The sequence below is a fragment of the Dermochelys coriacea genome, chromosome 6 (assembly GCF_009764565.3).
Source record: "Dermochelys coriacea isolate rDerCor1 chromosome 6, rDerCor1.pri.v4, whole genome shotgun sequence".
Classification (NCBI taxonomy): domain Eukaryota; kingdom Metazoa; phylum Chordata; order Testudines; family Dermochelyidae; genus Dermochelys; species Dermochelys coriacea.
In genome coordinates this window covers 90,184,769-90,200,821 of record NC_050073.1, presented here as the reverse complement: position 1 = coordinate 90,200,821, position 16,053 = coordinate 90,184,769, and the positions used below count along the sequence as shown (strand labels likewise).

The 16,053-nt window shown below is 40.8% G+C and overlaps 1 protein-coding gene across 2 annotated transcripts in view; it reads left to right on the top strand.

Moving 5' to 3' along the window:
• CEP128 (centrosomal protein 128) overlaps positions 1–16,053 on the top strand; it is a 434,621-nt gene that overhangs the window by 411,097 nt on the left and 7,471 nt on the right. For both annotated transcript variants that reach the window (XM_043516125.1, XM_038407035.2), the window contains one exon: positions 4,918–5,026. In XM_043516125.1, coding sequence (XP_043372060.1) covers positions 4,918–5,026 — 109 coding nt within the window. The remainder of the gene's footprint in view (positions 1–4,917; positions 5,027–16,053) is intronic.

The window sequence follows — 16,053 nt, the reverse complement described above, 5'->3', positions numbered from 1 at the left end:
ACAAAAATATTGCTCGAGTATGCAGGGGTTTAATCAGGAAGGCCAAAGGACAATTGGAGTTGCAGCTAGCAATGGATGTGAAGGGTAAAAAGAAGGGTTTCTACACATATGTTAGTAACAAAAAGAAGGTCCGGGAAATTGTGTGACCCTTACTGCATGGGGGAGGCAACCTAGTGACAGATGATGTGGAAAAAGCTGAAGAACTCAATGCTTTTTTTGCCTCAGTCTTCACAGATAAGGTCAGCTCCCAGACTGCTGCACTTGGTAGCACAGTATTGGGGGGAGGTGAGCAGCCCTTAGTGGTGAAAGAACAGGTTAAGGACTATTTAGTAAAGCTGGGCATGCATAAGTCCCTGGGGCCGGATGCAATGCATCTGAGGGTGCAGAAGGAGTTGGCTGATATGACTGCAGAGTCATTGGCCATTATCTTTGAAAACTCGTGGCAATTGGGGGAGGTCCAGGATGATTGGAAAAAGGCAAATCTAGTTCCCATCTTTAAAAAAGGGAAGGAGATTCTGAGGAACTACAGACCCATCATCCTCACCTTAGTCCCTGGAAAAATCATGAAGCAGGTCCTCAATCCATTTTGAAGCACTTGGAGGAGAGGAAGGTGATTAGGAACAATCAACATGGATTCACCAAGGGCAAGTCATGCCTGACCAACCTGATTGCCTTCTATGATGAGATAACTGGCTCTGTGGATGGGGGAAAGTGGTGGATGTGATATATCTTGACTTTAGCAATGCTTTTTATATGGTCTCCCACAGTATTCTTCCCAGCAAGTTAAAAAAGTATGGATTGGATGAGTGGACAATAAGGTGGATAGAAAGTTGGGTAGATCGTCGGGCTCAACGGGTAGTGATCAAAGACTCGATGTCTAGTTGGCAGCAGGTATCAAGCGAAGTATCCCAGTGGTTGGTCCTGGGGCCAGTTTTGTTCAACATCTTCATTAATGATCTGGATGATGGGATGGATTGCACCCTCAGCAAATTTACAGATGACACTAAGCTGGGGGGAGAGATAGATATGTTGGAGGGTAGGAATAGGGTCCATAGTAACCTCGACAAATTGGAGGATTGGGGCAAAAGAAATCTGATGAGGTTCAACAAGGGCAAGGACAAGTGCAGAGTCCTGCACTTAGGATGGAAGAATCCCATGCACTGCTACAGGCTGGGGACCATCTGGCTAAGTGGCAGTTCTGCAGAAAAGCACCTGGGGATTACAGTGGATGAGGAGCTGGATATGAGTCAACAGTGTGCCCTTTTTGTCACAAAGGCTAATGGCATATTGGGCTGCATTAGTAGGAGCGTCGCCAGCAGATCGAGGGAAGTGATTATTCCCCTTTATTTGGCACTGGTGAGGCCACATCTGGATTTCATCCAGTTTTGGGGTCCCCCCACTACAGAAAGGATGTGGACAAATTGGAGAGAGTCCAACGGAGGGCAACGAAAATGGTTAGGGGGCTGGGGCACATGACTTACGAAGAGAAGCTGAGGGAACTGGGCTTATGTAGTCTGCAAAAGAGAAGAGTGAGGGGGGGATTTCATAGCAGCCTTCAACTACCTGAAGGGGAGTTTCAAAGAGGATGGAGCTAGGCTGTTCTCAGTGGTTGCAGATGACAGAACAAGGACCAATGGTCTCAAGTTGCAGTGGCGGAGGTCTAGGTTGGATATTAGGAAACACTATTTCACTAGGAGGGTGGTGAAGCACTGAAATGGGTTACCTAGAGAGATGGTGGAATCTCCATCCTTAGAGGTTTTAAAGGCCCAGCTTGACAAAGCCCTGGCTGGGATGATTTAGTTGGTGTTGGTCCTGCTTTCAGCAGGGGGTTGGACTAGATGACCTCCTGAGGTCTCTTCCAACCCTAATCTTCTATTACTCTATGAAGATTCCAAGCTACGTTCAATGATTTAGTTGTATTTGGGGGGCTTAGTTTTGTTCTGGGGTAGTACGTAATGTCTAATGTCTACAGATTCTGAGCACATAAGCATGGAATTATTTATCTATTTCCTCTGGCAGAAAAATAAGAGAGATGTTCTGGGCATTGACTTTGCAGCTGACAGTGTTGCTATAGTAAGAAGCCCATGACTTCTCTGACATGTCCAAGCTATACTTCTGTAAGGAAGGACTAACAGGAAGTGTGCAAGGCAGCATTCATTTCAGTTCAAGTGCTGGAGATAACCTTCAATTTCCCCCACTTTTCATGTCCCTCCACAGCAGTTACCATCAGTAATTACGAGATTTCGAAACCTGTTGAAATGTTGGCTGGCAGTAAGGGCTGCATCAGCTGAGAATGTAATGCAGTATTGCACAAGCTGACTAAGCTCACTGTGCTGGCTTGTTCTGAACTTATATTAAGAACCCAATACTTGGCTTATTCCAAAATAATAATTTCCCCTTTCTGTAGACAACTGGAAACATTTCATGGCTTCCCTTTAGTCAGGCCTAATTTGGTTTTTGCACAATATAGAGTCTTCTTTGCTGTCACAGTTGTTGCAAATAGAACAGAATGTTCAAAAGCAGGTAACAGAAGGGTGTAATCTGATTTCAGTGATCAGCCTGGCTTAGTTCAAGAAATCCCTCTTTATTGCTTGCATTTCTTACCATGCACTGAATTGTCTTATCTGCCTCAAATACACTATTGTTTTGCTTCTTTATGTTGTTGTTACAATTTATCATTAGCTATTCTATCACTCAGCCTTATGGAAGAGAGGGAGATCTAGAGAGATCAAAGTTCCTGCTTGCTAACCATTTCAATTCACACTTTATATGCAGTGCAGTACTCTCACTGTATAAAGTAGCCAAGTAAGTGATAAGGAAGTGTATGTTAAAAGGGAGTTTTTATAAAGAGCTTCTGTGTGTGCAGTAGTATCAACCTTTTTACATACAGCTTCTTGCCTGAGTCAGCCTCCCTCCTCCTGTATGACCTTCAACCCCTTCCTCACCGAACGTACTTCTTTCACCTTGCTTTCTCACATTAATTTCAGAGAAGGCTCTATTTGGTCTCACTTTGGGACCTGATTATTTTATTTTAAGCAACAAAAATAAAAACAAAGACAAACCAGAAAATGCATGATCACTCTTTGTAGATTGCTATCCCAAGATCAATTTTGCCCTGTCCCTTTGTTTTCAGTTGGCTCCTCTCCTTCTCACCTCCCTCCCATACTCTCTGATTTCATCTGTTGAATTTAGGCTCATGACAGGCTCTAAAAACCTGATTGCTTAGAAGAGCAGGACAAGTTATAAGTACTATCTGGACAGATTAAAATGTCAGATTTCAATGGGGGAGGTGGGGAGTGGGCTGAGGAACATTAAGCATAGTATTGAGCTGTCAGTCATTGGCTGAAAGATAGTGGAGAAAAGAGAAATTAAGGTAGGGGAAGGGAGCAGGAGGAAGGGCAGAATACAGGAATAGAACTGATGATAAAACAATGTGTAGAATAACAAAATGAAATAAGAGAGAGAAAATTTACAGTGATGGGCACTGTGCTACATAGAACTGAACGTTTTAAGAAAAATTCCCTGCTCTGAACAGCTTACAACCAAAATATGCAAACAACAAAAAGCAAAGCCATGAAGGATGTGGGAAAAGGGTGTAACAGAGAAGCTGCTTACTCTGCAAATGGAGAGGCTTCTTGCAATGCAGAGATTGCAGGTGAAGTATTGGCCCCAAGTACTGCTTGTTAATAGGTCTGTTTTAAGATTGGATTTTTGGAGGGAGTGAAGATGAAGGAAGAACTTCTTTACAGTTCCATATTCAGGAAAAAATCCTGAAATTTGTTTTTCCTTTTAAAGGTTATTACTGTAGTGTGTATATTATAGGTACCAAGATCCTCATTGACACACGAGGGGATTAATGTGTTTAATTCCCATTAGTATTAATAGGAGCAAATCCGCTGTACATTAATGGGACAAAAGCTCCCTTTTAGTCTCTAAATTAATGCACGGGGAGGAGGGGGGCAGTTTCCAAAGTGTAATACAAGAATGATAAATTACAGGATGCTTTTAAGAAAATCCCCTGATGCTGTTTCTGAGGAAATTGAGTAGCAAAGTATAGTATTCCATGAACTAATACATATGAGTGTTATCATCCCTTCTCATCTGAAGAAATAAAGTAATTTAGAAACTAAGCCAACCTGTTAATCTTGTTTTGGAGAGCAATATATCTAAAGACCCTTTGCTTCAATGCTCAAACAGATTTCCAGATATTTTTGGTTAAATTGCATTGTTTAAATGTTCTACTCTAGCCGCTCAACCAAGTGCCTCCTCTCAACAAAGTAATATGTTGTGTGCACATATCCAGATGCTCTTTACTGTATAAATAAGAACAGCATATATGGGATTTTACTTTATTTTAAAATTGGGAGGAAAAATGGAAAAGCAATTTCAGGTTTTCATAGGTGAAAAATCAAACCTGTATTTAAAAGATAAAAGTTTTGGATTTAATTAATGGGAGGGGAAAATGGATTTGAGTTTTACAGTTGCTTAGATTTATTGTTGGAACAAGTTGATGTGGATCAGTGTTCAGTTGTGTCATCAATGCATGCATGCTCTGTCCTTCTGTTTCATTCTGAGGTCTAGATGTGATTATACAGGAAAGGAACCATGCCACATTTATACAGCTTGTTATAGTGGCAAGAAGCAGCCAAGCTCCCTGGGCAAAGCAGGGAAAGTAGCTTCTTTCCAGGAGTTATGAATGTTGACAAGGACAAGAAATTTGGGATAAAATCAGATTTAAACCTAACTACAAGATTTATGTTCTGTGGATTGGAATCAGAGTTTATCAGTTTAATGCTAAAAAATACCATCTCTGTGTAAAACCAAACTGGAGGCTGTTTTTAATCTCAGTAAATAAGGAGGTATATAACTTAAGTACTGCACATTTTTCACAGAAAGCATGTTCATTGCCTTTCTTAGGATGAGAAAATGGATGCTGATGTTTCTGACATACAAGCGGCAGCTTTCTCCTCCAACTGGCAGACTAAAACGAGCTTTATGTCCAGCTCACTGCTTTCAGATTCAGGCTGTAAGTATTGGGTATCCTCTGTTTTTAAAATTATTTGAGTGGAATGACAGAGACCCCGCTGAAATCATCATAGGATTCTTGCTGGCTTTCAGCTTCAGGCACTGAATTTATCCTGTAGTTAGTGCTTTGTCACACTGGGATTTTTTCCATTTGGAAATACTGCATTTTGTCAGCAAAGTCCAGAAGAAAGAAAATTACATGCATTGTAATATGAATCCTGGAAGTGGGAGCCTTAGCTTTAAAAGACACTGCATTTCCAGGCCACATGCAAATACCCAACCAAAGCACCCCATTCAAATTCCTATTAATTAATCTGTCTGACATTAGTGCCAGTGGAGTGTAACAGCAGAAGTAGAATTCCCTATCCATGACCTCCTTTTTGGAAAGTTGCTGTTTGGTTGCAACTTCTAGCCCACGAGTCTATGCGTAACGGGTCACAAGAGGCTGCAGCGGTCTCTCAAAGAGGTAGTGATGTGATGAATGGGAGACTCTGAAGGGATCTTAAGCTCCAACTCTGATGAAGTTGCTTCTTTTCTGAACGCTACTAAACCAATTCTGCCACAATTGACTTACAAAAATACCTCTGAAGAGGTTTTTTTCCTCTGAAACAGGCCAGTTTGCAGCAGGCATCAGATATTTTTTAACAAAATCCTGGAGCACAATACTAACCCCTGCAATTTTGTCACACACACCCCCAAATACTTTCAACATATACAGGTTGAATGCTGTACTATACATTTGCAATATTGTACTCTGTATTTTTCTGAAACAGTGTCACAGTTCAGTGCTAGCTGCACCTTTCATCCCTCTTTGGTCTCTCTGAGTGCCCCCACACAGGTGACAGAACAACTCTTCCTCAGCTCTCGTCCCCTAATGCCCCTACTCTACTTGCGCTACATTGATGACATCTTCATCATCTGGACCCATGGAAAAGAAGCCCTTGAGGAATTCCACCATGATTTCAACAATTTCCTCAGCCTGGATCAGTCCACACAGGAGATACACTTCCTGGACACTACAGTGCTAATAAGCAATGGTCACATAAACACCACCCTATACCGGAAACCTACTGACCGCTATACTTACCTACATGCCTCCAGCTTTCATCCAGACCACACCACACGATCCAGTGTCTGCAGCCAAGCTCTACGATACAACCGCATTTGCTCCAACCCCTCAGACAGAGACAAACACCTACAAGATCTCTATCAAGCGTTCTCACAACTACAATACCCACCTACTGAAGTGAAGAAACAGATTGACAGAGCCAGAAGAGTACCAGAAGTTACCTACTACAGGACAGGCCCAACAAATAAAATAACAGAACGCCACTAGCCATCACCTTCAGCCCCCAACTAAAACCTTTCCAACGCATCATCAAGGATCTACAATCTATCCTGAAGGACGACCCATCACTCTCACAGATCTTGGGAGACAGGCCGGTCCTTGCTTATAGACAGCCCCCCAACCTTTAGCAAATATTCACCAGCAATCACACACCACACAACAGAACCACTAACGCAGGAACCTATCCTTGCAACAAAGCCCATTGCCAACTCTGACCGCATATCTATTCAGGGGACACCATCATAGGGCCTAATCACATCTGCCACACTATCAGAGGCTCATTCACCTGCACATCTACCAATGTGATATATGCCATCATGTGCCAGCAATGCCCCATTGCCATGTACGTTGGCCAAACTGGACAGTCTCTATGTAAAAGAATAAATGGACACAAATCAGACATCAAGAATTATAACATTCAAAAACCAGTCGGAGAACACTTCATTCTCTCTGGTCACTCGATTACAGACCTAAAAGTGGCAATTCTTCAACAAAAAAACTTCAGAAACAGACTCCAACAAGAGACTGCTGAATTGGAATTAATTTGCAAACTGGACACCATTAAATTAAGCTTGAATAAAGACTGGGAGTGAATGGATCATTCCACAAAATAAAACTATTTCCCAATGTTTGTTTTCCCCCACTACTGTTCCTCACACGTTCTTGTCAACTGCTGGGAATGGCCCACCTTGATTATCACTACAAAAGGTTTTTTTTTCTCTCCTGCTGCTAATAGCTCACCTTACCTGATCACTCTCGTTACAGTGTGTAGGGTAACACCCATTGTTTCATGTTGTCTGTGTATATAAAATCTCCCCACTGTATTTTCCACTGCATGCATCTGATGAAGTGAGCTGTAGCTCATGAAAGCTTACGCTCAAAATAAATTTTTTAGTCTCTAAGGTGCCACAAGTACTCCTTTTCTTTCAACACAGGTGACAGGTCTTGAGTCCTCACCTCCTCTATGTGGAATCCTGTGGTTCTGTCACTCTTAAACTGTCACACAGGGGTGCTGCATTCTGTGTACCAACTATGATTGCTCAGCAGACCCAATGTGTTTGGCTACCTTGGTTCTTCCCTTCTGAGCCATGACCAATGATAAATAGTTACCCAAAACAACCTTTTTAAAACCAAGTATTGTTTAATCACAACAGTAGATACACAGCATGTCATGACAATAGGTTTTGAAACACAATAAGAGGTCTACACACATATCTGTTTTGTATATAGACTTAGGTAGGCAAGCTTATCCCAGATACCCTAATCTCTGGGAACTTGAAGTTCAGTCTGCTCCCCAGAGGAGTTATTTAAGTTAAGCACCAATGTGAACACAAGAACAAATGGTTATAAACAGGCCAACAGGTTTAGGCTCAAAATTAGAGGAGTGAAGTTCTGGAATAGCCTTCCAAGGGGAGCAGTGGGGGCAAAAATCCTAACTGACTTCAAGACCGAACTTGATAACATGATCGAGGGGATGGTATGATAGGACAGCCTACAGTGGTTTGTGGCCCATCGGCAACTGCCAGTATCAAAAATCCCCAACAGCCAAAGATGGGATACTAGATGGGGAGGGCTCTGAGTTACTACAGATAATTCCTTCCCAGGTATCTGCCTGGTGGGTCTTGCCAACATGCTCAGGGTCCAACTGATCACCATATTTGGGATCAGGAAGGAATTTTTCCCCTAGTCAGATTGATAGAGACCCTGGAACGGGGGGTTCACCTTCCTCTGCAGCATGGGGCACAGGTCATTTGCAGGTTTAAAATAGTGTAAATGGTGAATTCTCTAACTTGAAGTCTTTAAATCATGATTGGAGAACTTCAGTAACTCAGCCAGAGGTTAGGGGTCTATTACAGAAGTGGGTGGGTGAGGTTCTGTGGCCTTCAATGTGCAGGAGGTCAGATTAGATGATCACAATGGTCCCTTCTGACCTTAAAGTGTATGAGGTAAATGACCCCGATATCATCTTTTAAATACCAGCAAGTGGAGCTATCTGAAGCTATTGTTCTCTTTCCTGCACATGTGCAAATAACCCCTGCCTGAATTAACCTCTTGCAGTCCTATAGCAAGAAACACAATACCAATCAACCACAATATATAATATTCATAAAATATTACAAAAAGAAAAGGAGTACTTGTGGCACCTTAGAGACTAACAAATTTATTTGAGCATAAGCTTTTGTGATCCGATGAAGTGAGCTACAGCTACAGCTCACTTCATCGGATCACGAAAGCTTATGCTCAAATAAATTTGTTAGTCTCTAAGGTGCCACAAGTACTCCTTTTCTTTTTGCGAATACAGACTAACACAGCTGCTACTCTGAAACCTGTCATAAAATATTACAGGCATCCCCATGTCCTTCACACAGAGTAGAGATATTCTCTGAGTGGCATTTATAGGAGTTTATTAGCCAAGTAATTTTTACCTACTTCAGCAGTTGTGGTTCTGAAAAACAATTTTGGAAGTAAACAAATAGATTTACCAATCCCTTATTCTTCCTCTCTGACCCTAGACAGGGCTTCCTGCAGACTAATATAAATACAATGTTTTGGTTGGAACCCTTTGTTAAAATATTGGCAGAATGAAGGTTGCCAGACCCTGAGTGAGGATTACAGGCAGGCAGAAAGTGATGAGGGGATGGGAAACAATTTTATATTCCATCCCTCTGTGTGTGGAGTGGTGGTAAGATAGCTATGTAGAGAGGGAATTGGATTGCATCCACTTATGTTACCTGACAAAGGGCCTTGCAAAACTATGGGCCATCTCTGATCCTGTAAAGTGGTAATTAGTGCTTCCATAGCAATCTTTAATTTTATAGCACTTCACAAATGATATTGATTGTATAGTGTATGGGATTATCATCTTCCTTTCATCATACTTCTTCTGTTACAGTCCTTGGTTATGAATCTTTGACAGTCACCTCTTAATTTAGTATCAATCAGATGAAACACTATAATATACTTCTGTGAAACCCTACAAAAAATCTAACAATTTATTCTGCCTTGGTCTGCTGCTCCAGCACATCTGGGCTCTTATATCTACACAGCACAAGGAAACTCACCACAGAATCAGCGGAGATACTCTTTTTTTTTAGGTGGAAGTCCTGACACAGTCTGTCTTGCAGTGCAATCTAGTAACTACCTCTGACATTCTATCAACTATCTCAGTGTTGTAACTGAAATCAATATATTTGAAAATGTAGAAAAAATCCAAAAATATTTACAATAAATTTAAATTTGTATTCTATTATTGTTTAACAGTGCGATTAAAAATGTGATTAATCAAAACTATTTTTTTAATCTACTTAATTTGTTTTGCATTAATCACTTGAGTTAACTGTGATTAATTGACAGCTCTACTTTGCAGTGATGGGGATAAATACAAACGTGGAGTCTGTGTTTGTGTATTATTACATTTATCCTTGATTAAATTTGATTTTCTTCCAAATAAGAACTGGAATTACAATTAGCAACAATCATTTTTATAACATTCATGGATTTCTGTATGGGAAGTAGCAGTGGTCTACCTGATTCAGGGGACTGGTAATGGGATAAAAATTCTATCACCTCTAGATCACTGGTTCAAGTCTACATAAATAATGGTGAACATCATGAGGTCCTGGACCTCTGTCCAGTTCCTAGTGAAAAGGGGCCATATCAAAATATCACAACCACATGAGGCAGAGAGAGCAAAAATTGAATGGGTCCTTGAAATGGAATTCTTCTTCAACCATTAGAGGAGTGGTTCCACCAGGGTAGAGCAAAATGATGGGGTAATGTGGGGTAAGCTTAAATGGCCACTCTCCACAATGTACATGTTTTTTAGATGAACAGTGAAATTCATTTCCTAGAGCTAATCAGAAAGACCTTTCAGCGAAACTAAACTCTCTGGAGGGGGAAAAAAGAAAAGCAGCTGCTTGATAAGAGCATTGATCCCACTGTAATCGTTATGGTATATCTGCATTCAACATCATATAGGGAAAGTTCCTTTCTAAGTATATAAATGTGGCTGAACGATTGTTGCTTACTGAGTTTTTCTTAACTTTTATAATGATTGGGGTGGCATTTCCCATATGGTCATTTTGGCTAACAACCCACCCTTGTAGGTCTGGTGGTAATCCTCTCATGAACCTGTCAGCACTATGAATCTTTTCTTTTTGTGCTCTTTTTTTGCTAGTTGATTCTGAAGGAATACATTGTTTTTATTCACATGATTAGGTTTTTTAATTTCTCAGTGTAGGGATTGCATACTCTCTTAATAGTAGCTGCTATTATGATGGTCTTTACCTTTGTCAAGAAAATGAGTTTCCTCTAAAACCATTAGTATCACTTTCCAAACTTGATGTGTCACTTATATGGTGAGCCTAATCTCCATCAATCAAAGAACTGAAGGTCCTGAAGTTATTTCCAGAATTTTTGAGGACTTTGAAATATTCTGGCAGCAATTCACATAACCAACTCTTCTTGCCATCATTCAGGCTAAGATTATGTCACGGAATCTGTGACTTCCAGCAACCTCCGGGACACTGGGGACCCCGCAGCAGCCCAGCTTCCGCGGATGGCAGGAGACCCTCCCACAGCTGTCCAACAGTTGCGGGCGGTGGGATCCACACAACTGACTGGCTGTTGCCGTTGCCCCCTGAGCTGCCCAGCCGCAGCTACTGGCAGGACTCCCCCGCTGTGAGTAGGGACCCCAAAGCTGCTCAGTGGCCATGTGGGGGGAGAGGGGTCTGCAGCTTCTCAGCTGCCGCTTGCAGGCGCCCACCCTGCAGCTGTTCGGTCTATGCAAGGTGCGACCCCTCTTCCCCCGGCAGCTCCCAGCTGCCATGAGCAGCCAGTTCCCCCCACAGCTCCCAGCTGCTGCCAGCGGTTGCAGAGGGACCCTGGAGCTGCTCAGAGGCCAGCTTTGGTTGCAGGGGGCACAGCCCCCCCAGACCCCACCACTGGCAAGCCCCCCGCATCTCCTAGCCCTGCAGCTTGGGGGGAACCCTCCCAGCCACTGGGCAATGGGGTCACTTCAGCTCCTAGCTGCTGTGGGGAGGAGGGGACAGGGTGCTGAATCCTCCTCCTTCCCTATTTTGTCAGGGATGTTTTTAGTAATTTTTGTTTAATGCCCGTCATCTGTCCATGACTCCATGACAAAATCATGGGCTTAGCCATCACCATTGAAAGGCAGGTAGTAAATCGTCATTTGAGTCACCTCAGTGGCATACGCTCCTTTACTTCTAATTTCAAGCAGTGATATTTATCAGCACTAATTTAAGGTTTTGACAATCATATCTGATTTTCTTTTCCTGAGCCCTAGGGTATTTAATAAAATCGACAATGAGTCTCTCTTATTTTGTCACTCATTCCTGTGTCTAATTTATCTCCTTGCTTGTTCAGAAACAGAAGACTAGACTTTAGCCATATGAACCAATAATAGTTTCGATCAGTCACTCACAGTAACTGTGTGCTAGACCTTATAACATTATATTTTTCTTCCTATATTCTGATGAAAGTTTCCAGATTAACAACATGGGAACTGAGGTCTTCTACAGAACAAAAACAGTATAGCCAGTAGCACTACAAATTTTCCCTATTTTTCCCTGCCAGTGTGGTTCAGCCCTGACTTGGAGAGATCATTGTAGGGAGGCGAGAAGACAATTTTGATATAATTTAGAAATGAAGGAGACACTGGAATTGAATTAAACCTTGATCTATGTAAAATTGTTGGAGGGAAAGAGAAGAAAATAAATGATAAAAAGTAAATAAACTGCAATCTGTGTATTTATAGATATATTTAGTATGGAGATGCTAATTACAGCAGTCAATGAAAGGGATAGCAATTAGTCATCTGCTTCATGTCTGGTCTTCATGTTTTTGTTATAATTTCTACAATTACAATATCTTTTCCATAACCAGCTATTTTATAGAGTGCTAGTTTTGCTTACTATACCCATGTTCTTAGAAAGGAAGAGGTTTAACTGAGAGCATAATTTAGACAAGAAGGCACTCATTAGATACATAGTTTGCAGTCCATATTATTTTCAGCTGCAACTGAAAAAAGGTTAGTCTAAAAAAAAATCAGCTACTGGCTGTTATCTATAGAATAATCCTCAGAAATTGCTTTTTTCATGGCCACTGTGTTTTTCTGCAGTTTTATATTACTAAGCTTCTAACAATTGCAGATGCTTTGCATTAGTTTTGTAAATTGATTCTGTCCTTCTGTTTGTACAGTTTATCGTTTCAAGGTTTTGACCTGGAATATTTCCCAGAAGTCATATTGCTTCTCGGCTTTATATTGTTGATAGGTGTCTCTATCCCAGGCTTTCGTACCTTAAGCCTGCAGAGAGAGGAAATAGTGGTTAGTCTTCCTGATCTCAGAAAACTGGGATCACAGCATTCCATTACCCATTGGTTTTGCTGATACATAGCACTCTTATGTCACCATGGTATATAGTAGGGATGGACTAACCACTGGGCAAAATAAGTAATCCTGAAACTTTGTCCTTCCCACTATAACACATACGCACTCACCCCACTGTAGTGCTGGCTTTCTCTATTCCTCTAGTCACAGGCCATACCTAAGCATTGCCAGACAGTAGTGATTTGTTTGCAAAATCAAAGCAAAATCAAGCAAAGATAGGTTTTAAGGAGAGATGTAAAAGAGAATAAAGTGGGAAATTTGCCAATTTTGATGGAGAGTTCTTATCAAATATAAGGGACAGCATGGCAGAAAGCACAAAGGCACATATGGGGAAAGTAGGCAAGCTGTGATCAAGGCAGATGTCATGGGCAGACCAAAGTCAGGGGATGACGTTGCAGTAAGAAATTAGATTTGAAGACAAGTTAGAACTAAATGGTGAAGGGCCTTATATGGTGTAAAATTGGAGATGGGGGATGGAGAGAGAGTGGGGTGAAAACATGGGTGTAAAGTGGTTTGAACAATGTGCCAGGAAGATGAGCCTAGAGACCACATTTTGAAAGAACATCTCAAGCACAGGGTGATAGCTGTTAACATTTTTATCTTAAAAAGAAAAGGAGTACTTGTAGCACTTTAGAGACTAACAAATTTATTTGAGCATAATCTTTCATGAGCTACAGCTCACTTCATCGGATGCATGCAGTGGAAAATACAGTGGGGAGATTTTATATACACAGAGAACATGAAACAATGGGTGTTACCATACAAACCGTAATTAGAGTGATCAGGTAAGGTGAGCTATTACCAGCAGGAGAGGAAAAAAAAAAAAAACCCTTTTGTAGTGATAATCAAGGTGGGCCATTTCCAGCAGTTGACAAGAATGTGTGAGGAACAGTAGCGGGAGGGAGGGGAAAGAAACATGGGAAAATAGTTTTACTTTGTATAATGACAATAATTAATTTGCAAACTGGACACCATTAACTTAGGCTTGAATAAAGACTGGGAGTGGATGTGTCATTACACAAAGTAAAACTATTTCCCCATGTTTATTTTCCTTCCCTACTGTTCCTCACACGTTCTTGTCAACTGCTGGAAATGGCCCATCTTGATTATCACTACAAAAAGTTGTTTTTCTCTCCTGCTGGTAATAGCTCACCTTACCTGATCAATCTCGTTACAGTGTGTATGGTAACACTCATTGTTTCATGTTCTCTGTGTATATAAAATCTCCCCACTGTATTTCGCACTGCATGCATCCGATGAAGTGAGCTGTAGCTTACGAAAGCTTATGCTCAAATAAATTTGTTACTCTCTAAGGTGCCACAAGTACTCCTTTTCTTTTTGCGGATACAGACTAACACGGCTGCTACTCTGAAATCTATTTTTATCTTAGTTACTTCAACTGTAGATTCAACTCTTAGTCATAGGTGTCTAATCCTTTTTAAATCTTTGCTGAACTTTTTGTCTCAGTATCCTATGGCAGCAAATTCCACAGGTTAATTATACATTGGATTAAAAGAGGATTTGTTTTATGTGTTTTAAATTTTTTGCCTCTGATTTTATCAGGAGCCTTCTAGTTCTTGTATTATTGGAAGGGCAAACAGAAACTGTCTACTGTTACATCTGTATAAGTCTATATACCAATTCCTTGGTACTGGTTACCAGCTGGTACTGAAAATAATGTGCATTGCAAATCCCTGCTTTTAAGACCTTCTTAGCTCTCTGGAAAAACACACCTGAAAAGTTCTAAGCAGCCATTTTTATCTATGGGGTGATGAAAAAAGAATAGACTCTTTCTACTATAAAATAAAAGTTTACTATATTTTTATCAACCAGACAACTCAAAAATGGCTGAACTCTGAAATCTGGTGTGTCAGTAATACTCTGCTAAATGGTTGAAATTAACAAAGACAAGAACATTTTGAAAATTGCATACTGAGGGCAGGTCTATGCCACAGCTTTCTGCCAACAAAGCTGTGTCAGCCACAGATGTGATGAGGAGTTATCTCTCATAAAATTAGGGGAACCGTGCCACAGAAGCCCCTAGTGTAGATACAGCTATGCTGGCAAAAGTGCTCATTTGCTAGTATAACTTGCTTTGCTCAGGTGTGGTGGAATAAGCTATACTGGTAAGAGTTCCTGGTATAAGTATAAGCTGCGTCTACTCTAGGAGCACTTTGCTAGTATCATATACCTATATCTAATCTTGTAAAGTGTTCCCAATGTAGATGTGGCCTGAGTTTGTAGAAAATGTCGTCAACTTTGCAAGTATGTAGTTCCAGAGAGATGAACTGTATTTGCAGGAAGAGTGCTGGAAGTATACTCTCTTTCTTACAAACCAAAGGAGACGTACTTGGCAGTGTTTCTATGCTCAGATACCACTCACTGTGTGTTTTCTTCTAGTATTCAGGTTTTTGCTGTAGAAGATTCTTAGTGTCTGAAACTTACTGCTCCCTGAAAGCTATCTGAGTCTATCACTTCCTGCTGTTAATAAACCAAAACAAAAAAGCCCTAAAGTTTTGCCCATATATTTATTATCTTTCCCATTTTCTTTCTTTTTCTGCTCAGCTTGTAGTGCTCATGGTGTGGTAGACAGAATGGTTTACATGTTTCCCACATAAGTGGGAAAGATGGAAAAATCATCATTTTATTTAAAAAGAAAAGGAGTACTTGTGGCACCTTAGAGACTAACAAATTTAATTTGTTAGTCTCTAAGGTGCCACAAGTACTCCTTTTCTTTTTGCGAATACAGACTAACACGGCTGCTACTCTGAAACATTTTATTTAACTCTTCCTTATTGCAGATTATTATTTTATTTTATTTTTTTATTTATATTATGGTTGCCCCAAAAGGTTCCAACAAAGACTGGGCTAAACTCTATTCAAACACAGTGACATAGACTCTGTCCCAAATTGCTTTCTGTCTAAATAGACAAGACAAAGAGTGGAATAAAAGAAATAGTATTATCTCCATTTGGGCAACAGACATGAAGATTAAGGGTGAAATTCTGAAGATTAAGGGTGAAGTCAGTGGGACTAAATGACTTTCAAGGTCACACAGGAAATATGTGGCAGAGCCCAATTGAACCCACATTTACTAAGTCCAGTGCCTTATCCACTATAACATTCCTCCCTCCTAAAAAAATGAAATTAGCTTTAATGGGAAGAGACCAGTGAGACAAAGCCCTGAATGTGATGAGCATTAGAAAATGGTCAGTTTTCAGAATGGTGAGAGGTAAATAGTGGTGTCCCTCGTGGATCTGTACTGGGACTA